Source organism: Lithobates pipiens, unplaced genomic scaffold, assembly GCF_037356315.1.
Source record: "Lithobates pipiens isolate NorthernLeopardFrog02 unplaced genomic scaffold, aLitPip1_a1.2 Scaffold_79, whole genome shotgun sequence".
NCBI classification, from domain to species: Eukaryota; Metazoa; Chordata; class Amphibia; order Anura; family Ranidae; genus Lithobates; species Lithobates pipiens.
This window is the reverse complement of record NW_027507902.1, coordinates 1265771-1288210: the sequence shown is the minus strand read 5'-3', so window position 1 is coordinate 1288210 and position 22440 is coordinate 1265771. Positions and strand designations below refer to the sequence as shown.

At 48.9% G+C, this 22440-nt stretch overlaps 1 protein-coding gene across 2 annotated transcripts in view; it reads left to right on the top strand.

Annotated features, from left to right (window-relative positions):
* Nucleotides 1–19891, top strand: part of LOC143960002 (gastrula zinc finger protein XlCGF66.1-like) — a 28081-nt gene extending 8190 nt beyond the window's left edge. Inside the window, exons 2-5 of one of the 2 annotated variants that reach the window (XM_077468252.1) lie at nt 14805–14977; nt 16849–17016; nt 17111–17162; nt 18236–19891. In XM_077468252.1, coding sequence (XP_077324378.1) covers nt 14805–14977; nt 16849–17016; nt 17111–17162; nt 18236–19404 — 1562 coding nt within the window. In that variant the 3' untranslated portion in view covers nt 19405–19891. The remainder of the gene's footprint in view (nt 1–14804; nt 14978–16848; nt 17017–17110; nt 17163–18235) is intronic. The other variant, XM_077468253.1, reaches the window with a different exon arrangement.
* The last annotated feature ends 2549 nt before the right edge of the window (nt 19892–22440 follow it).

Here is a 22440-nt window from a genome sequence, read left to right as displayed (position 1 = left end):
TGTTTTCTCTCTTCCCTCTGTTACTCTTTAGGGCCGGTTCACACTGCGGGCGATGCGAGGCGACACGGCTCGCCGTGCCGCGATCTGACAAGTCGCCCCCGTTCTGTACTACGGAACCGTTCTGAGAGGAGCGACTCGAGTCGCTCCGACTCAGAAAAAAGGTTCCTGTACTACTTTTGGGCGACTTCGGGGCGACTTGCATTGACTTCTATACAGAAGTCATTTGCAAGTCGCCACTGAGGTCGCGGCAGGTCGCGGCGAGGCAAGTCGGAGTCGCCTCACGTCGCCCGCAGTGTGAACCGGCCCTTACTCCCCCTCTCCTCTTTCTCTTGAAGACTGTCTCCCCCTGGTACTGTGCAGACCATTGCTATTTACCCTTACCACCTAGGGTTGCCACCTTTTCTTCAAGTCAAACCCCAACCCTTTAGCGGTGCACATTTTTTTTTTACAGTATAAACTATACATATATTTCGCGATTAAATAACATTTCCAATCATATAAAGTTAATCACAAGAATCCTCTTTTACAATGGAATCTGCAGAGTTCCGTTACACTCTAACACCCCGTTCACACCGGAACGTTTTGTAGCCCTACGCCTGAAGCTACAAAACGCTGGAGGGGAAAAAAATCCATGATTCTCAATGGAGACGGTTCACATCTCCACTCCAAGTCGCCTGAAGCCCAAACAAGTTCCGGACCCTTTTTTGTCGCGCGAATCGGGCTGATTTGGGCGTTTTCATTCCCATAGAAACTAATGGAAACGATCGATTCGAGCGTTTAGCGCGACAACGAGCGTTTCTATGGGCGTTTTGACGCTGTATCTGCTCAATGCTTAACATTGGTGACCTTTTGCCCTGCACAAATTTGCGACAAATCGCGGTAAAAAACGCTGCAAAAAACGCTTGAAAAAGCTACGCTCAGGTGTGAATGCATCCTAAGGGGGGACCCAACAGACTCTGATGTAAGGGAGAACTTTGGGGACTCTGACATAAGGGATGCTCTGGGAGCCCTTATTTAAGGGGGAACACTGAGAGCTCTGATGTAAGGAGAGGACTCTGATGTAAGGGGGAACACTGTGGCCTCTGGTGTAAATGGGAACTCTGATGTAAGGGTGGAACACTGTGGCCTCTGGTGTAAATGGGAACTCTGATGTAAGGGTGGAACACTGTGGCCTCTGGTGTAAATGGGAACTCTGATGTAAGGGGGAACACTGTGGCCTCTGGTGTAAATGGGAACTCTGATGTAAGGGGGGAACACTGTGGCCTCTGGTGTAAATGGGAACTCTGATGTAAGGGGGAACACTGTGGCCTCTGGTGTAAATGGGAACTCTGATGTAAGGGTGGAACACTGTGGCCTCTGGTGTAAATGGGAACTCTGATGTAAGGGTGGAACACTGTGGCCTCTGGTGTAAATGGGAACTCTGATGTAAGGGGGAACACTGTGGCCTCTGGTGTAAATGGGAACTCTGATGTAAGGGGGAACACTGTGGCCTCTGGTGTAAATGGGAACTCTGATGTAAGGGGGGAACACTGTGGCCTCTGGTGTAAATGGGAACTCTGATGTAAGGGGGAACACTGTGGCCTCTGGTATAAATGGGAACTCTGATGTAAGGGGGAACACTGTGGCCTCTGGTATAAATGGGAACTCTGATGTAAGGGGGGAACACTGTGGCCTCTGGTGTAAATGGGAACTCTGATGTAAGGGGGGAACACTGTGGCCTCTGGTGTAAATGGGAACTCTGATGTAAGGGGGGAACACTGTGGCCTCTGGTGTAAATGGGAACTCTGATGTAAGGGTGGAACACTGTGGCCTCTGGTGTAAATGGGAACTCTGATGTAAGGGGGAACACTGTGGCCTCTGGTGTAAATGGGAACTCTGATGTAAGGTGGAACACTGTGGCCTCTGGTGTAAATGGGAACTCTGATGTAAGGGGGGAACACTGTGGCCTCTGGTGTAAATGGGAACTCTGATGTAAGGGGGAACACTGTGGCCTCTGGTGTAAATGGGAACTCTGATGTAAGGGGGAACACTGTGGCCTCTGGTGTAAATGGGAACTCTGATGTAAGGGGGAACACTGTGGCCTCTGGTGTAAATGGGAACTCTCATATAAGGGGTGCTCTGAGAACTCTGATTCACCTTAGTGTACTCACTCAGAGGCAGGAGAGAGAAAGGGGAAGAAGACTTCAGTCACAGACAGGGATGGATGGTGAGCTCACTCTCCCCTTGGCAGTCAGCACCTCTCATCCAGATGTATCTGCGATTGCTGGACTTCAGATTTCCCACCCCCACTTTCCTTTTCTGAGGCAAAGAGCCAGGGATTTGAATGTGGTTAGACACAGAGGGGTAGGGGTGGGAGGAAGAGAAGCAGATCGAGCCCTCTCTCCTCTCCTGTCAGTGTGGGGGGGATTGTTAGTGCTGGTTTTGGGCAGCGTGAAAGAGAGTGTAGTAGACACCCTCAGCTTAGACAACTGCACTCAGCAACCCTTCTAGGAAGCCATAGTCTGGTCTGAATAATGTGTCCAGGTTTCAGGTGGTCTTAAACCCGGACACAGGATTCAAAACCCGAACTGTCCGGGTGAATCCTGGACAGGTGGCAACCCCATTACCACCTCACTGCAATGTCGCTTACAATCGTCTCCCTTAATGCTAAGGGCCTCAATAGCCCTTTTAAAAGATCTCTTGGCGCAAAGCTTTGAATCAGAAGGCGGACATTTTATGCGTGCAAGAGACCCACTTCTCAGAACTTAATCCCCCCCAAGTGCACCCACAGATTATTCCCCCACTATTTCCACGCCCGTGCTGAATCTAAAGCGAGGGGGGTGATGATCGCGGTTCGCTCCTCGGTGGCTGTTGCCCTGAGGCACGCAGAAGTCGACCCTGGGGGCAGATTCCTCATCCTGTCAGCTACATTTAACGACCAACCACTGGTCATTGTTAACGTATATGCGCCTAATACCCGCCAGAAATCCTTCCTTAACCACTTCCCGACCAGCGCACAACGATGTACGTCGACAGCATGGCACGGGCAGGCATATTGGCGTACATGTACATCCAATATTCGATGCCGCCCTGCCATCGGGAGCGCTGGTCGGGACCCCCCGTGAGTCCGGTCGCGTGACCTGCGGACTCGATCGCCGCAGGGCATACCCGCGATCGTCTCACGGAGCGGCCGAATGGAGGAAATGCTGTATAAACAACATTTCTCCATTCTGCCTAGCAACTAGTGACGCTGATCTCTGCTCCATGTGATCAGTGTTCACTAAATGACAGCCCCCCCCCCCCACAGTTAGTAACACACCCCTAGGAACACTTAACCCCTACACTGCCACCCACTGGTTAACCCCTTCACTGCCAGTGTCATTTACACAGGAATCACTGCATTTATATAGCACTGATTACTGTATAAATGACAATGGTCCCAAAAATGTGTCAAAAATGTCCGATGTGTCCCCCACAATGTCGCAGTCACAATAAAAATCGCTGATCGCCGCCATTACTAGTAAAAAAAAAATAATAAAAAATTATTAATAAAAATGCTATAAAACTATCCCTATTTTGTAAACGCTATAACTTTTGCGCAAACCAATCAATAATTGCTTATTGCGATTTTTTTTACCAAAAATATGTAGAAGAATACGTATCGGCCTAAACTGAGGAAAAAAATGTTTTTTTATATATTTTTGGGGGATATTTATTATAACAAAAAGTAAAAAATAATGCGTTTTTTTTCAAAATCGTCGCTCTATTTTTGTTTATAGCGCAAAAAATTAAAACCGCAGAGGTGATCAAATACCACCAAAATAAAGCTCTATTTGTGGGAAAAAAAAGGACGTCAATTTTGTTTGGGAGCCACGTCGCACGACCGCGCAATTGTCAGTTAAAGCGACGCAGTGCCGAATCGCAAAAAGTGGTCTGGTCTTTGACCAGCAAAATGGTCCGGGGGGCTGAAAGTGGTTAAAACCCTTCTTCACAAGCTCCGACCTTACCCAAAGAATGAAATTGTACTCTGTGGGGATTTCAATGAAATCTTAGATCACCAAGTGGACTCTTCCAACACAAACCGTAAATCATCCTCCGCGCTCTCGTCCTTCGTTTCCAAAGAGGACCTTCATGACCCGCGGCGATGTCTGCACGGTACGGAGAGGGACTCCTCCTATTCCCACACACACAAAGATCTTATTCTCGGATCGATATGTTCCTGGTCTCTAAGATCCTGCTACAAAAAATGAACAAAGCAACCATTGGCCTTATTACCTGGTCGGACCACGCACCAATCTCCATTTCCATCTCACTGTCGCCCCCTACCTCTAGACACAATCTGGCGTCTGAACGCAGCATTACTCAATGTAAAAGAGATCAAGGAACAGATTTGGGTCCGAGATAACTTCTTACTTCACCTCTCATGACGGCTCTGTCTCCAATTCAGCCACTCTATTGAAAACGCGCACAAATCGGTCATTCGGGGAATTTTCCTCAAGCTGGGAGCCCAGGAAAAGAGAGAAAAAATCGCTTGCGACCAATGCCCTGTTACAACAGAATCTAGAAAAACGAAACTAACAACAACCTACCACGGCCAATGCGAGCAACCTCAGCGGAATGAAGTAAGTTCGCTCCTTCAAAGAAGTCATGACTTCTATCTCAGGCGGCTTCGTTTAACCTGCTACTCTCAAGGTAACGGAACGGGGAAACACTTGGCCCAACAGTACAGAAAAAAAAGCAGCACAGAATAGGATTCCATTCTTATTAACCACTTGCCGCCCGCCCTATAGCAAACGGACCGCGGCAAAGTGGTTTCATAATCCTGACCGGACGTCATATGACGTGATCAGGATAATGAGCCGCTGCGCTCCCCCGGGGGCGCGCATCGCGGCGATCGTTGTTGCGGGGTGTCAGTCTGACACCCGGCAACTACGATCTCGATAAAGCGTCTCCGACGGAGACTCTTTACCATGTGATCAGCCGTGTCCAATCACGGCTGATCACAGTGTAAATAGGAAGAGCCGGTGATTGGCTTTTCCTCACTCGTGTCTGTCAGACGCGAGTAGAGGAGAGCCGATCGGCTGCTCCTCTGACAGGGGGGGTCTGTGCTGATTATCAGTACAGCCCCCCCCCAAGGATGCCCACACTGGACCACCAAGGACGCCACAAGACCACCAGGGATGCCCAGCAGAAGTAATCCTCCCTAGACCACCAGGGATGCCAGTCAGGCACAATGGATGCCAATCAGTGCCCATAATGGATGGCAATCAGTGCCCACAATGGGCATCACTGATTGGCATGCATTATTGTTTGGCACTGATTGGCATCCATTAGTTCAGTATAACACCTGTGCCGCTAATGAGTGCCCACCTGTGCCGCCTATCAGTGCCCACCTGTGCCGCCTATCAGTGCCCACCCATGCCCATCTGTGCCGCCTACCAATACCCATCTGTGCCGCCTACCCATGCCCATCTGTGCCGCCCATCCATGCCAATACGTGCCAGTTATCAGTGCCAATTTGTGCCACCTATCAGTGTCCATCCGTGTAGCCCATCCGTGTCGCCCATCAGTGTCGCCTATCAGTGTAGCCTATCAGTGCCGCCTATCAGTGTAGCCTATCAGTGCCGCCTATCAGTGTCACTTCATTGGTGCCCATCAGTGCCGCCTTATCAGTGCCCATCCGTGAAGGAGAAAACGTACTTATTTACAAAGTTTTGAAACTGAAACAAAAAAAAAAACATTTTTTTTTTTCAAAATTTTCGGTATTTTTTTATTTGTAGCATAAAAAATAAAAACCGCAGAGGTGATCAAATACCACCAAAAGAAAGCTCTATTTGTGGGGAAAAAAATGATAAAAATTTCATTTGGGTACAGTGTAGCACGACCGCGCAATTGTCATTCAAAGTGCGACAGCGCTGAAAGCTCAAAATTGGTCTGGGCAGGAAGGTGTTTAAGTGCCCCCCGGTATTGAAGTGGATAACCACCATTCACAAACCCGGTAAACCCTCCCATGACCCGGCGAGTTATCGCCCCGTCTCGCTCCTGAACACGGACACGAAACTCTACGCCAAATTATTAGCCTCCCACCTAGCCTCGTTTATCCCCAACCTGATACACCCCGACCAGGTGGGCTTTATCCCCCTACGCCAAGCCTCAGATGGCACCCGCAGGTTCATAGACATGATCCATTGGGCGGAGCACCGCCGAGTGCCTCCTCTGCTGATCTCCCTTGACGCGGAGAAGGCATTTCGATCGGGTTAACTGGCTCTACCTAGACCTTGTCCTACAAAAATTTGGCATTCATGGTTCCTTCAAGCAAGCCATCCTAGGCCTATACTCTTCCCCAAGCGCAAAAGTTCTTACATCGGGACTATTATCTTCCCCATTCCCCAATGGAACCCGTCAGGGCTGCCCCCTCTCCCCACTTATCTTTGCGCTGATCATTGAACCGCTAGCGCAAGCGATCAGAACGCACCCAGGCATAGCCGGCCTACAGATAGGTCCCACTGCACACAAAGTAGGACTATACGCCGACGACGATATCATCATTTGGCTCACCGATCCCCCTGTGCTCCCTGCCCCCGCTGTGTGATCTTTTACAGCAATTCAGCCGCATCTCTCTCTATACAAACTAAACCACTCTAAATCTGCCATGCTAGGGATATCTTTACCCCCCCGCAGCTCAAATCCAATATCTCCTCGATATCCCCGTTTTCCTGGGCTCCCAGCTCCTCTTTGACCTACTTGGGCATACAGCTGACCTCCCATCGCCTCCCTAACGCTGCGTACTAACTTAGCTGGGCTCACCCAGAAACTACAGGCTCTATAAGGGCCGGTTTCACACAGGGGGCGACACGAGGCGACGCGACTTGCCGCGCCGCGACCTGACAAATCACCCCCGCTCTGTACTACGGAACCGTTCTGAGAGGAGCGACTCGAGTCGCTCCGACTCAGAAAAAAGTTTCCTGTACTACTTTCGGGGCGACTTGCATTGACTTCTATACAGAAGTCATTTGCAAGTCGCCGCTGAGGTCGCGGCAGGTCGCGGCGAGGCAAGTCGGTGTCGCCTCGTGTCGCCCCCCCCTGTGTAAAACCGGCCCTTACCGCTTCGCTTCTACAGGTACAAACCTCCTGGGCAGGCAGAATAGCTCTTACTAGAATGTTCTTATTACCACATATTCTTTATATGTTCGGAATAGGGCTGCAACTAACGATTAATTTCATAATCGATTAGTTGGCCGATTATTGTTTCGATTAATCGGTTAATAACCTTTAAAAAAAAAAAAAGTGGGTCAAATTGACGTTCGTTTTCAACCACAGTGACGGGACAATTGGGAAATAATAGAAAACGTCTTAGTCAAAGGAATTCTCAGACGGTGGATGTGGTTTCCGTTCAGAAATTACATTAAATTTTAAAAACGGAATGTTAAAAACAAGTGAAAATTTCAAACAAAATTCTTTCATATTCAGCGAATGTACAAAAGATTTTTCGTCTGAATATTCTCGCCTGAAAAAGTGATCGGTGTGGTCAGCATAAGGCTCGGTGCACACCTATGCAGTTTGCTTTTGATCTGTTTCTGCAGTGCTTTTTGCTGTACGTTTTGATTTTTGCGCACGTGATTTTACTGCAATTTGCATTTTTGCTTTTTTTTTTTGGTCAGATTAACCACTTCCCGACCAGCGCACGACGATGTACGTCGACAGAATGGCACGGGCAGGCATATTGGCGTACAGGTACATCCAATATTCAATGCTGCCCTGCCATCGGGAGCGCGCCGGCGGTACCCCCGTGAGTCCGGTCGCGGGACCCGCGGACTCGATCGCCGCTGGGGCATCCCCGCGATCGTCTCACGGAGCGGTCGAATGGAGGAAATGCCGTGTAAACAACATTTCTGCATTCTGCCTAGCAACTAGTGACGCTGATCTCTGCTCCATGTGATTGGAGCAGAGATCAGTGATCACTAAATGAAAGCCCAACCCCCCCCCCACAGTTAGTAACACACCCCTAGGAACACTTAACCCCTACACTGCCACCCACTGGTTAACCCCTTCACTGCCAGTGTCATTTACACAGGAATCACTGCATTTGTATAGCACTGATTACTGTATAAATGACAATGGTCCCAAAAATGTGTCAAAAATGTCCGATGTGTCCCCCACAATGTCGCAGTCACAATAAAAATCGCTGATCGCCGCCATTACTAGTAAAAAAAAAAAAAATAATAAAAAATTATTAATAAAAATGCTATAAAACTATCCCCTATTTTGTAAATGCTATAACTTTTGCGCAAACCAATCAATAATCGCTTATTGCGATTTTTTTACCAAAAATATGTAGAAGAATACGTATCGGCCTAAACTGAGGGAAAAAATGTTTTTTTATATATTTTTGGGAGATATTTATTATAACAAAAAGTAAAAATAATGCGTTTTTTTCAAAATTGTCGCTCTATTTTTGTTTATAGCGCAAAAAATAAAAACCGCAGAGGCGATCAAATACCACCAAAAGAAAGCTCTATTTGTGGGGGAAAAAAGGACGTAAATTTTGTTTGGGAGCCACGTCGCACGACCACCGCGCAATTGTCAGTTAAAGCGACGCAGCGCTGAATCGCAAAAAGTGGTCTGGTCTTTGACCAGCAAATTGGACCGGTCTGAAAGTGGTTAAAAAACACAAATTGCTGCAAAAACCCATTGCACGCTTTTCTGCAGCTTCTCCATTGAAGTATATTGAACCAATAAAGCACCATTTTGCGTTAAAAGTCCCCGACCCTTTCAGATGTGAACGTGTCCCATAGGAAACCATGGGAATGAAATGCAGGGCGTTTCTGCAAAAAGTACCAATAAACACAGAGATGTGACCCAGGTCTAACGCGTTTAGTAACATAACGGGGGTTAAAAAAACTAAAATGAGCCCTTTATAGTACAAAAAAAGCAAATAATCACCACTATAAGGGGGTCATTTTTTTACTGTAGAACAGTGAAAGTGATATTTACAGTGGCGATTATTTGCTCTTTTTGTACTATAAAGGGCTCATTTTTTTTTTTAACCCCATTATGTTACTGGCCGATTAATCGATTATGAAAATAATAATTGATTAATTTCATAATCGATTAGTTGTCGATTAATCGATTAGTTGTTTCAGCCCTAGTTCAGAACTCTACCGATACCAATGCTTCAATCTGACATAGCTGGTCTACATACGACTGCTTAACAAATTCATCTGGTCAGGCCGCAAACCACGAGTTAAGGCCTCCTCGCTCTACACGCCGACGAAATCTGCCGGCCTGGGAGTGCCCAACCTCAAACTGTATTATAAAGCAACATTGCTCGACCAAACCAGGAAACTCGGGGATATGTCTTCACTTTACTGCCTTGGACCCTCATCGAAGCAACGGACTTTGCCAGGGGCGTAACTATAGGGGGTGCAGCAGTCGCGACCGCAACTGGGCCCTGTGATGCAGGGGGCCCATGCAGCCCCCTCTACATATGGCCGGCAGCAGCATAGGCAGCTAGCACACACTATTACATACCCCCTCCATATCCCCCTGGAGACAGGGGCCCCTTCTCACGTGGGGACATGGACCCCCACCTCCCCTGGGGACAGGGACCCCTTCTCTCCTGGGGGCAGTAACTTCATCTGCCCTGGAGAAAAGGACCTCATCTCTTCTGGGGACGGGGACCCCATCCTGCCTAGGGACAGTCCCCCAATGGGGCACCTAAACATGTAAAAAAATAAATAAAAACTACTGATACCAGTGGTGGAACTACAGGGCTCACAAAGGTCATACCTGTGACCACACCCTGGAGTTCCACCGCCGGGCTCGGAAGGAAGGGCCCTGGCTGGGGTTCAGGGGGGCCCTTCTTGGTTTCTTGCATCGGGGCCCTGAAGGTTCTGGTTACGCCACTGGACTTTGCACAAGCGCCTTCACATCTTCTGGCTGCTGTATGGTTGGGCTATCACCCCAATCAATCCTCTCTACCCACTTTGAACGCAACTCTGACTAATTGGAAATCCCTACTACAAAACGCAGGGGGAATTCACCCTCATGCTCTCCGCCAATTACCTCTCGCAGCGATTACATTCCTCTCCCCAGATTTACCTGTGCAAAGATGGATAACGCATGGCATTCGGACTATAGGAGACCTATTTCAGGCCTCCCAGCTCCTCTCCTTTCAACAACTCACCAATAGATTCTCTCTCCCCCACAAGGACTTCTACATATACCTGAGAGTACGCCACACATCCTCGCCTCAATCCCAACGTCCACCTGCACCTCCACCAAGTCCATCATCCAGCTTCTTTCCTCGTCCAACATCAAGACCCGCGGCATCTCCTACTTTTATACCCTACTGGTCCAGCAGTCTCAACCCGCCAACCCTCCGGCTATTACCCACTGGGAGGCCATACTGAACTTTCATCTTCCACCAACAGACTGCTATCGAGCAATCCGCTTCACAACCAGATTCTCAAGGAATATATCCCACCGGGAGACTGTCCTTAACTACTTGCTTACTGGGCACTTAAACCCCCCTCAGTCCCAGACCAATTTTCAGCTTTCAGCGCTGATGCACTTTGAATGACAATTGCGCGGGCATACAACACTGTACCCAAATGACATTTTTATCATTTTTTCCCCACAAATAGAGCTTTCTTTTGGTGGTATTTAATTACAGCTCGGAGTTTTATTTTTTGCTAAACAAACAAAAAAAGATGCAAAAAATAAATAAAATAAAATCATGTTTTAATAGTTTGTTATAAAATTTTGCAAACGGGTCATTTTTCTCCTTCATTGAAGTGCGCTGATTAGGCGGCACTGATGGGCTGCATTGGTGGGCACTGATGGGCTGCATTGGTGGGCACTGATGGGCTGCATTGGTGGGCACTGATAGGCTGCATTGGTGGGCACTGATAGGCTGCACTGGTGGGCACTGATAGGCATAGTTAGGGCGGCACTAATAGGCACAGATAAGGCGGCACCGATGGGCACAGATAAGGCGGCACTGATGGGCAAACATGGGCACAGATAAGATGGCACGGATGGGTGGCACGGATGGGCACTGATGGGTACCACTGATAGATGGGACTGATGGGCACTGATAGGTGGCTCTGATAGGTGGCACTGCTGGGCACTGATGGGCAGCACTGGGGTGCAGCACCTTTGTGGCAGATTGTGGGCACTGTGGGTGGCACTGTGGGCACTATGGGCACTGCTGGGTGGCACTGACGGGGGGCACTTACTTTTATTCAGGATGGCACTGCAGGGGGCAGGTGGGCACTGGCAGGGCTGGCCGTGATCGGGACTGATGTCCCGATCACGGCCGCCGGTGATCGGCTTTTTTTTTTTTATCCTCGCACTGCCAGCGCGAGGAGGAATACTAGCCGATTACCAGCTCCGTTATATCACATGATCAGCTGTCATTGGCTGACAGCTGATCACGTGATAAGGGGTCGGGATCGACCCCTTGCACGGATCGGTGATCAGTCTCATGGACTCGCCGATCACAGAGCGCGCCACGCGCGCCCCTCAGGTGGGCGCGCAGGCCGCTCGTACACGGGACTACGTCTATTGACGTCGTCCCGGAAAAGGAGATCCGCGCTGTAGCCGCCATTTGGCTATAGCGCGGGTCTCAAGTGGTTAAAATTCTGTATAATTGGTATCATACACCTGTAAAACTCGCCCGCATCTTCCCTACTCACTCCAGCAAATGCTGGAGAAATTGCAACGCGGACGGGCATCTACTTCATGTTTGGTGGGGATGTCCCTCCATAAAAACTTTTTTGGACGGACATCACTAATTTCATCAATGGAATAACTGGCTTGTCTCGTGTCATCACCCCGCAGAGGCCTTATTTGGCCTTGACATCTTGGCCTGGCCTCCACCCTTCCGCCCTATTGTCACGCAAATTCTCATAGCAGCCCGGCTAGCTATAACCCGCCAATGGAAGCAACCCGTTGTTCCCAATATCGGCAATGTCATTGTCATTTTAAATGAACACCTGCTGATGGAACGCCTTTTTGCAAAATCGCAAATGTCCCTGGGAAAATTCCATAGCTTCTGGAAGCCCTGGCTCTCTGACCCTAGAGCTAAACTCTGCACCTGATTAAATTGTAATCTTTCCCCCCCCCCCCCCCCCCGGTGATAACCCCCATGCTGAGGTACCCTTACTGAATTACACTCCCCTAAAATAACCTAAACCCACTGCGATGTGATCGACACGATGACAGACAACAATGTTTACTAACCCTGCTCCCCTACTGGCAACCACCCTTCTTACTTCTCTCTGCCTCCTCTCGCTTCCTCCTCCCCTTCCCTCCCCCCCTTCAGTTCCCTTTCTGCATGGGGAACTGGAATGTACCTTTAATTATAAGCACTTATCTGAATATTATGCTCCTTGTCACTGTGGTTTTTTTTGACATTGTATCTTACCTGGGATATGTCTGTAATCCCTTCTATATGTTTTCTTCTTATTTTTTTCATGCCCTACTTTGTATTCCACTTGTCATTTTCAATAAAGCTTTTTGAAAACCAAAAAAAAAATACATATCAGACCCTTATCCATGATGAGTCCCTGGTATGGATGTCTAGATGGACCCCATGCAAAAAAAAGTGGGGTCCCCCTTTTGAACCCCATACCAGATCCTTCGGGCCTGGTATGATTTATAACGGGGAATCTCGTGCAAAAACTAGAATAAAACAAAAAGTGGGGTTCCCCCTTTGAATGCCATGCCAGACCCTTATCCTGGATGAGGGCCCTGTATAGACAGTAATGAGAACCCCACACCCCAAAAAAAACCTTGGGGTACCCCCTAAGAATACATATCAGACCATTATCCATGATGAGTCCCTGGTATGGATGTCTAGATGGACCCCATGCAAAAAAAAAAGTGGGGTCCCCCTTTTGAACCCCATACCAGATCCTTCGGGCCTGGTATGATTTATAACGGGGAATCTCGTGCAAAAACTAGAATAAAACAAAAAGTGGGGTTCCCCCTTTGAATGCCATGCCAGACCCTTATCCTGGATGAGGGTCCTGTATAGACAGTAATGAGAACCCCACACCCCCAAAAAAACCTTGGGGTACCCCCTAAGAATACATATCAGACCCTTATCCATGATGAGTCCCTGGTATGGATGTCTAGATGGACCCCATGCAAAAAAAAAGTGGGGTCCCCTTTTTGAACCCCATACCAGATCCTTCGGGCCTGGTATGATTTATAACGGGGAATCTCGTGCAAAAACTAGAATAAAACAAAAAGTGGGGTTCCCCCTTTGAATGCCATGCCAGACCCTTATCCTGGATGAGGGTCCTGTATAGACAGTAATGAGAACCCCACACCCCAAAAAAAACCTTGGGGTACCCCCTAAGAATACATATCAGACCATTATCCATGATGAGTCCCTGGTATGGATGTCTAGATGGACCCCATGCAAAAAAAAAAGTGGGGTCCCCCTTTTGAACCCCATACCAGATCCTTCGGGCCTGGTATGATTTATAACGGGGAATCTCGTGCAAAAACTAGAATAAAACAAAAAGTGGGGTTCCCCCTTTGAATGCCATGCCAGACCCTTATCCTGGATGAGGGTCCTGTATAGACAGTAATGAGAACCCCACACCCCCAAAAAAACCTTGGGGTACCCCCTAAGAATACATATCAGACCCTTATCCATGATGAGTCCCTGGTATGGATGTCTAGATGGACCCCATGCAAAAAAAAAGTGGGGTCCCCTTTTTGAACCCCATACCAGATCCTTCGGGCCTGGTATGATTTATAACGGGGAATCTCGTGCAAAAACTAGAATAAAACAAAAAGTGGGGTTCCCCCTTTGAATGCCATGCCAGACCCTTATCCTGGATGAGGGTCCTGTATAGACAGTAATGAGAACCCCACACCCCAAAAAAAACCTTGGGGTACCCCCTAAGAATACATATCAGACCCTTATCCATGATGAGTCCCTGGTATGGATGTCTAGATGGACCCCATGCAAAAAAAAAGTGGGGTCCCCCTTTTGAACCCCATACCAGATCCTTTGGGCCTGGTATGATTTATAACGGGGAATCTCGTGCAAAAACTAGAATAAAAAAAGAAGTGGGTTCCCCGTAAAAACGTATTCCAGACCCTTCTCCAAGCATTCAGCCTGGCAGCCCAGGAAAGAGGGGAATCGATTGAGTTGCCACATCCTGAACCGTACCAAGCCACATGCCCTCGACCCGGGGGGGGGGGAGGGTACGTTGTCAGAGAGACTACCCCCCATGGCAAAGCAAAAAAAAACTGGGGCTCCCCCTAAAAATATATATCAGACCCTCATCTATGATGAGTCCCTGGTATGGATGTCTAGGTGAACCCCATGCAAAAAAAAATGGGGTTCCCCCTTTGAATGCCATGCCAGACCCTTATCCTGGATGAGGGTCCTGTATAGACAGTAATGAGAACCCCACACCCCAAAAAAAACCTTGGGGTACCCCCTAAGAATACATATCAGACTCTTATCTATGATGAGTCCCTGGTTTGGATGTCTAGGTGGACCCCACACAAACAAAAGTGAGGTCCCCCCTTTGAATTCCATAGCAGACCCTTATCCTGGGTGAGGGTCCTGTATGGACGGTAATGAGGACCCCACACCTTCTCCTGAAGCCCCTCTTCTTGCTCATTTCCAACCAGTGGGGGATGGGCCTGAGCTGAAGCTTTAAGTATTAAGGATAAGAGTCGGGGTCTCTTGGGGGGGTTCCATGGGGGGCTGTCGGCTCAGGTTTTATGTTAGGTGTAGAGTTAGAATTCTGTGTTTAGGAGGACTGGAGACTTTTCCCCACAAAACATTTCAGGTCATGCAAACTCCATGCAGACACCCGGAGAGACCTCGATTTATCTTCCTTTGTGTAGAGCTGAGCCGAGGCGTCTCTTCTCCCCTGCGAGGAGCCGGACAAAGATGGCCGACACCATGACCGAGAAGATACTAAACCTCACCCTGGAGATCATCTCCCTGCTGACCGGAGAGGTGAGGAGGATTCTGGGAGGTCACATGACATCACTCTTATCTCTATTAATAATACACAGACCTGACCGGAGAGGTGAGGAGGATTCTGGGAGGTCACATGACATCACTCTTATCTCTATTAATAAAACACAGACCTGACCGGAGAGGTGAGGAGGATTCTGGGAGGTCACATGACATCACTCTTATCTCTATTAATAAAACACAGACCTGACCGGAGAGGTGAGGAGGATTCTGGGAGGTCACATGACATCACTCTTATCTCTATTAATAAAACACAGACCTGACCGGAGAGGTGAGGAGGATTCTGGGAGGTCACATGACATCACTCTTATCTCTATTAATAAAACACAGACCTGACCGGAGAGGTGAGGAGGATTCTGGGAGATCACATGACATCACTCTTATCTCTATTAATAAAACACAGAGCTGACCGGAGAGGTGAGGAGGATTCTGGGAGGTCACATGACATCTCTCTTATCTCTATTAATAAAACACAGACCTGACCGGAGAGGTGAGGAGGATTCTGGGAGGTCACATGACGTCACTCTCATCTCTATTAATAAAACACAGACCTGACCGGAGAGGTGAGGAGGATTCTGGGAGGTCACATGACATCACTCTCATCTCTATTAATAAAACACAGACCTGACCGGAGAGGTGAGGAGGATTCTGGGAGGTCACATGACGTCACTCTCATCTCTATTAATAAAACACAGACCTGACCGGAGAGGTGAGGAGGATTCTGGGAGGTCACATGACATCACTCTCATCTCTATTAATAAAACACAGACCTGACCGGAGAGGTGAGGAGGATTCTGGGAGGTCACATGACATCACTCTTATCTCTATTAATAAAACACAGACCTGACCGGAGAGGTGAGGAGGATTCTGGGAGGTCACATGACGTCACTCTCATCTCTATTAATAAAACACAGACCTGACCGGAGAGGTGAGGAGGATTCTGGGAGGTCACATGACATCACTCTTATCTCTATTAATAAAACACAGACCTGACCGGAGAGGTGAGGAGGATTCTGGGAGGTCACATGACATCACTCTCATCTCTATTAATAAAACACAGACCTGACCGGAGAGGTGAGGAGGATTCTGGGAGGTCACATGACATCACTCTTATCTCTATTAATAAAACACAGACCTGACCGGAGAGGTGAGGAGGATTCTGGGAGGTCACATGACATCACTCTTATCTCTATTAATAAAACACAGACCTGACCGGAGAGGTGAGGAGGATTCTGGGAGGTCACATGACATCACTCTCATCTCTATTAATAAAACACAGACCTGACCGGAGAGGTGAGGAGGATTCTGGGAGGTCACATGACATCACTCTCATCTCTATTAATAAAACACAGACCTGACCGGAGAGGTGAGGAGGATTCTGGGAGGTCACATGACATCACTCTTATCTCTATTAATAAAACACAGACCTGACCGGAGAGGTGAGGAGGATTCTGGGAGGTCACATGACATCTCTCTTATCTCTATTAATAAAACACAGACCTGACCGGAGAGGTGAGGAGGATTCTGGGAGGTCACATGACATCACTCTTATCTCTATTAATAAAACACAGACCTGACCGGAGAGGTGAGGAGGATTCTGGGAGGTCACATGACATCTCTCTTATCTCTATTAATAAAACACAGACATGACCGGAGAGGTGAGGAGGATTCTGGGAGGTCACATGACATCACTCTCATCTCTATTAATAAAACACAGACCTGATCGGAGAGGTGAGGAGGATTCTGGGAGGTCACATGACATCACTGGTCTAGTGTGGTCAGTAGTCCATGTTCTTCTTGTAGATGATGTCAGATGATTGATGTCGGTTTATCTTTCTCCTGATCTGTAGGATTATGTTGTAGTGAAGAAGTCTAGTGGGGAGCCAATCTCAGGAGGATGGAGCAGGACCCAGAGCCCCACCATGGTGCCTCCCCCTCCTCCTCCCATACCTGAGAGGAACAAAGAGCAGAAGATCCTGGAACTGACCACCATGATGGTCCATCTGCTGACAGGAGAGGTGAGGAGGATTCTGGGAATTCAGAGGAGGGATGTGTCTGGATGGTGACGGTATCATTGTGTGTGTCGGGATATAATTGTCCGTCTCTCTACAGGGGGGTCTGGAAGGAGATGTGATGGACGATCGGCAGTCCCTCTCGTCATGGGGTAAGGGTCTCTACATACATGGAACCTTCTCACCCTTTCTATACATGTCATGAACATACATGAAGGTCTCGTGGATTAGGGGAAGGGGATGTATGGTGAGAAGAGTCGGGGGGGAATGGAAATTCTGGTGGTGGCATCTAACCCACTTCTCGGTCTTCTCGGTAAATAAAAACGAATTTGAAGGCCAAACCTCTCAGTCCTTCATCCACAAGAAAAGCCAAGTCCAGCCTCACTCCAGTAGTCATGAAGGTCTCGTGGATTGGGGGAGGGGGATGTATGGTGAGAAGAGTCGGGGGGGGGGAAGGGACATTCTGGGGGTGTATGGAACCCTCTTGGGTTGTGTTGGTCTTCTTGGGAGATTATGAAGGCCAAACCTCTCCAATTGTAAGTCCTCCATCCACAATAAAAGCCAAGTCCAGCCTCACTCCAGTAGTCATGAAGGTCTCGTGGATTAGGGGAAGGCGACTCCATAAATTTGTATGGTGAGAAGAGTCGGGTGGGAATGGAAATTCTGGTGGTGGCATCTAACCCACTTGGGTTGTGTCGGCCTTCTCGGTAGATAAAAACGAATTTGAAGGCCAAGGTTTGGCCTCCAACTGTAAGTCCTTCATCCACAAGAAAAGCCAAGTCCAGCCTCACTCCAGTAGTCATGAAGGTCTCGTGGATTGGGGGAGGGGGATGTATGGTGAGAAGAGTCGGGGGGAAGGGACATTCTGGGGGTGGCATCTAACCCAAATGGGTTGTGTCGGCTTTCTCGGTAGATAAAAATGAATTTGAAGGCCAAGGTTTGGCCTCCAACTGTAAGTCCTTCATCCACCAGAAAAGCCAAGTCCAGCCTCACTCCAGTAGTCATGAAGGTCTCGTAGTTGGTCAGACATCTCAGAACTCATCCAAGAAGCTTCTTCCGCTCTAATTTCGATCTTTAGATCTGAGGAAGACGATTGGATGAGAGGAGAAACGTCTTGAATGATGAATGTCACCGACTACGACCAGCGATATCATGACCTGGATACACGAGAACCTTCACATAGGAAATGTTCCTCCTCATTCATCCAACTATCTCATTCCTGCAGATCTTCCTGAAGAAGCAACACCTGAAGAGCGATCTCCATTCTGTAAAGAAGAGCCCCGGGAAGAACGGAACCCCCTCCACAATGACTTTCCTCCCCCCACAGACCTCACCCAGCATGTATCTGTTGGGATCAAGGAGGAACAAGACTCCAGTCAACCGGTAATAAGTCCTATTATGGGGGGTCCTCTCTTATCTGAGGAGGAAAGTCTTCCACACACCAAGGTCTCGATGTCTGGAGATCTCCTGAACCTCCACGTCTTTTCCCACCACACACCTACTCAGGTTAAGGAGGAACTCTTCTCTTCTGATGAAGAACCTGATATTCCCGCACAATGTCCATCGGCTCTTGTTCCTCAGGAGGCCTCCTTGGAAGGAGAATTCACGGAAGGAGACGTGGTTTGCTTCAAGTGGAACGTTGTTGGCCCTCAGGGAGAAATCCTCCAGAATCCCGGTCACAACGTGGTGGATGGAAAGCCGTTGTCCTGCGCCGAGTGCGGGAAGTCTTGCCGGAGCAATGCGGATCTCATTCAGCACAGCCGGGTCCACTCGGGGGAGAAACCTTTCCAGTGCTCGGAGTGCGGGAAACATTTCAGCCAACAGTCCACCTTAACCATGCACCACAGGATCCACACGGGACAGAAGCCGTACACGTGCACCGAGTGCGGGAAGTGCTTCACCAGCAGGTCAGATCTGACCAAACACAGCAGGTCCCACACCGGACTCAAGCCGTATTCCTGCCCCGAGTGCGGGAAATTCTTTTCCTCCAGTTCTCACTTCTTCCGGCACAAGAAAATGCACATCGGCGACAAGCAGTTTATCTGCTCCGAGTGTGGGAAGAGTTTCCTGACGCGTTCCGAGATGGTGATCCATCAGAGGATTCACACGGGGGAAAGGCCTTACCCTTGTTCTGAATGCGCCAAGTGCTTCATCAGCAGCTCCGACCTGGTCAAGCACCAGAGGAGCCACACCGGACTGAAGCCGCACATCTGCCCCGAATGCGGCAAAAGTTACGTCAGCCGCTCCGTCCTCACCCGGCACCAGAAGATTCACCGGGTGGAGAAACGCTTCTTCTGTGCCGAGTGCGGGGTGGGCTTTGTGAGGACGGGGAAATTTGTGGCCCATGTTAAATCTCACCACCGCCCTCTGACTTTGTCTCGGCTTCCTAGCTGAACGCCACAAACCACAGCTGGAAAATATTCGACCTGCCAAATATTAGATCCTGGACCTCAGAAATATCATCGTTGGGTTGTAGCCTTCATCCATGTTGTTGTGTCCACTAAACGTGACTTTTGTAGCAATTCGGGTTTCAAGAATTTTCTTTTATGAATGATTTAAGGTGCACCTCAGGCATGGACTGGCCATTGGGACTATGGGGAGATTCCCGGTGGCCCGATGGCTCAGTGGGCCAGTCAGCTGCAGTCCTGGAGCCACTCCTCTCTGACAGTGAGTGATCGTGATTTCACTCCTGTCAGGAGGAGCAGCTCTGTCACTTGCTGGAGAGAGCATTAGGCGTTATGCTCCCTCTAGCCGGCAGGGGGAGATAGACAGCTGCCAGACTTTTCTTCCTCTCTCCCCTATCATTTGTTATCAAATGACTGGAGAGAGGAACAAAAAGCTGCCTTTAAAACTGTGGGTACATGTGGGAGGGAGAGGAGAGGGAGGACACTCTGATGTGAAGGGGGTTTCTGGTGGGGACTGTGAAGTGAAGGGGGCTGCAATGTGAAGGGGGCTGCTGGTTGGGACTCTGATGTGAAGGGGGCTGCTGGTTGGGACTCTGATGTGAAGGGGGCTGCTGGTGGGGACTCTGATGTGAAGGGGGCTGCTGGTTGGGACTCTGATGTGAAGGGGGCTGCTGGTTGGGACTCTGATATGAAGGGGGCTGCTGGTGGGGACTCTGATGTGAAGGGGGCTGCTGGTGGGGACTCTGATGTGAAGGGGGTTTCTGTTGGGGATTCTGATGTGAAGGGGGCTGCTGGTTGGGACTCTGATGTGAAGGGGGCTGCTGATGGGGACTCTGATGTGAAGGAGGCTGCTGATGGGGACTCTGATGTGAAGGGGGCTGCTGATGGGGACTCTGATGTGAAGGAGGCTGCTGGTGGGGACTCTGATGTGAAGAGGGCTGCTGGTGGGGAATCTGATGTGAAGGGGGTTTCTGTTGGGGATTCTGATGTGACGGGGGTTGCTGATGGGGACTCTGATGTGAAGGAGGCTGCTGATGGGGACTCTGATGTGAAGGGGGCTGCTGGCGGTGACTCTGATGTGAAGGGGGCTGCTGGTGGGGACTCTGATGTGAAGGGGGTTTCTGTTGGGGATTCTGATGTGAAGGGGGCTGCTGGTCGGGACTCTGATGTGACGGTGGCTGCTGATGGGGACTCTGATGTGAAGGTGGCTGCTGGTGGGGACTCTGATGTGAAGGGGGTTTCTGTTGGGGATTCTGATGTGAAGGGGGCTGCTGTTGAGGACTCTGATGTGAAGGGGGGCGCTGTTGAGGACACTCACAATTAAAGTGGGCTGGTCATGATGAAGTCCAGGGCCAAATTTTTGTCGCAGTCCAGCCCTGGTGCACCTTGAACATTCCACTCATGTAGATATTGCTGCCGCGCCCCGTTCACCCCCAACGTTCTTCTGTCGGTGGTCTGGGGACCTCAGATGGTGATGTAGGACATTCTACAGCTTCCAAGCAGAGATTTTCCAGCTCACAACAATCTAAGCAACAGTATGGAACAGTATGGGACAGTATGGAACAATATGGGACAGTGTGGGACAGTGTGGGACAGTGTGGGGCAGTATGGGACAGTATGGAACAGTATGGGACAATGTGGGACAGTATGGAACAGTATGGGACAGTATGGATCAGTAAGGAACAGTATGGACTAGTGTGGGACAGTATGGATCAGTAAGGAACAGTATGGACTAGTGTGGGACAGTATGGGACAGTATGGATCAGTATGGGACAGTATGGAATAGTGTGGATCAGTATGGGACAGTATGGAATAGTGTGGGACAGTGTGGATCAGTATGGGACAGTATGGAATAGTGTGGGACAGTGTGGATCAGTATGGGACAGTATGGAATAGTATGGGACATTATGGGACAGTATGGAATAGTATGGGACAGTATGGGACAGTGTGGGACAGTATGGGACAGTATGGAATAGTATGGGACAGTATGGATCAGTATGGAATAGTATGGGACAGTATGGAACAGTATGGACTAGTGTGGATCAGTATGGGACAGTATGGATCAGTATGGGACAGTATGGATCAGTATGGGACAGTATGGTCTAGTATGGAACAGTATGGGACAGTATGGAACAGTATGGGACAGTATGGAACAGTATGGGACAGTATGGATCAGTATGGGACAGTATGGTCTAGTATGGAACAGTATGGGACAGTATGGAACAGTATGGTCTAGTGTGGGGGGGTCGTAATTCAGCACCACATCCCTCCATATTTAGAAGAAGTGAAGGAGAAGTTGGGACTTCTCATCATCCTTTCATGCGGACGTAACGTGTACAGTGGGGCAAAAAAGTATTTAGTCCGCCACCAATTGTAGAAGTTCTCCCACTTATAAAGATGAGAGGCGCCTGGAATTGTCATCATAGGAATCACCTCAACTACGAGAGACAACATGTGGGAACACATCCAATCACATTGTCTGATTTTTGAAAGAATTTATTTGCAAATTCTGGTGGAAAATAAGTATTTGGTGAATATGGAAAGTTCATCCCAATACTTTGTTATATCTCCTTTGTTGGTGATGACAGAGGTCAGAGGTCAAACGTTTTCTGTAGGTCTTCACAAGGTTGTCACTCACTGTTGCTGGTATGGTGGCCTCCATGCAGATCTCCTCTAGAGCAGTGATGTTTTAGGGCTGTCGCTGGGCAACACGGGACTTTCAACTCTATGGGGTTGAGATCTGGAGACTGGCTGGGCCACTCCAGGACCTTGAAATGCTTCTTACGAAGCCTCTCCTTCGTTGCCCGGACGCTGTGTTTGGGATCATTGTCATGCTGAAAGACCCAGCCACGTTTCATCTTCAATGCCCTTGCTGATGGAAGGAGGTTTGCACTCAAAGTCTCACGATACATGGCCCCATTCATTCTTTCATGTACACCAATCAGTCGTCCTGTTAACTTTGCAGAGAAACAGCCCCAAAGCATGATGTTGCCACCCCCATGCTTCACAGTAGGTATGGTGTTCT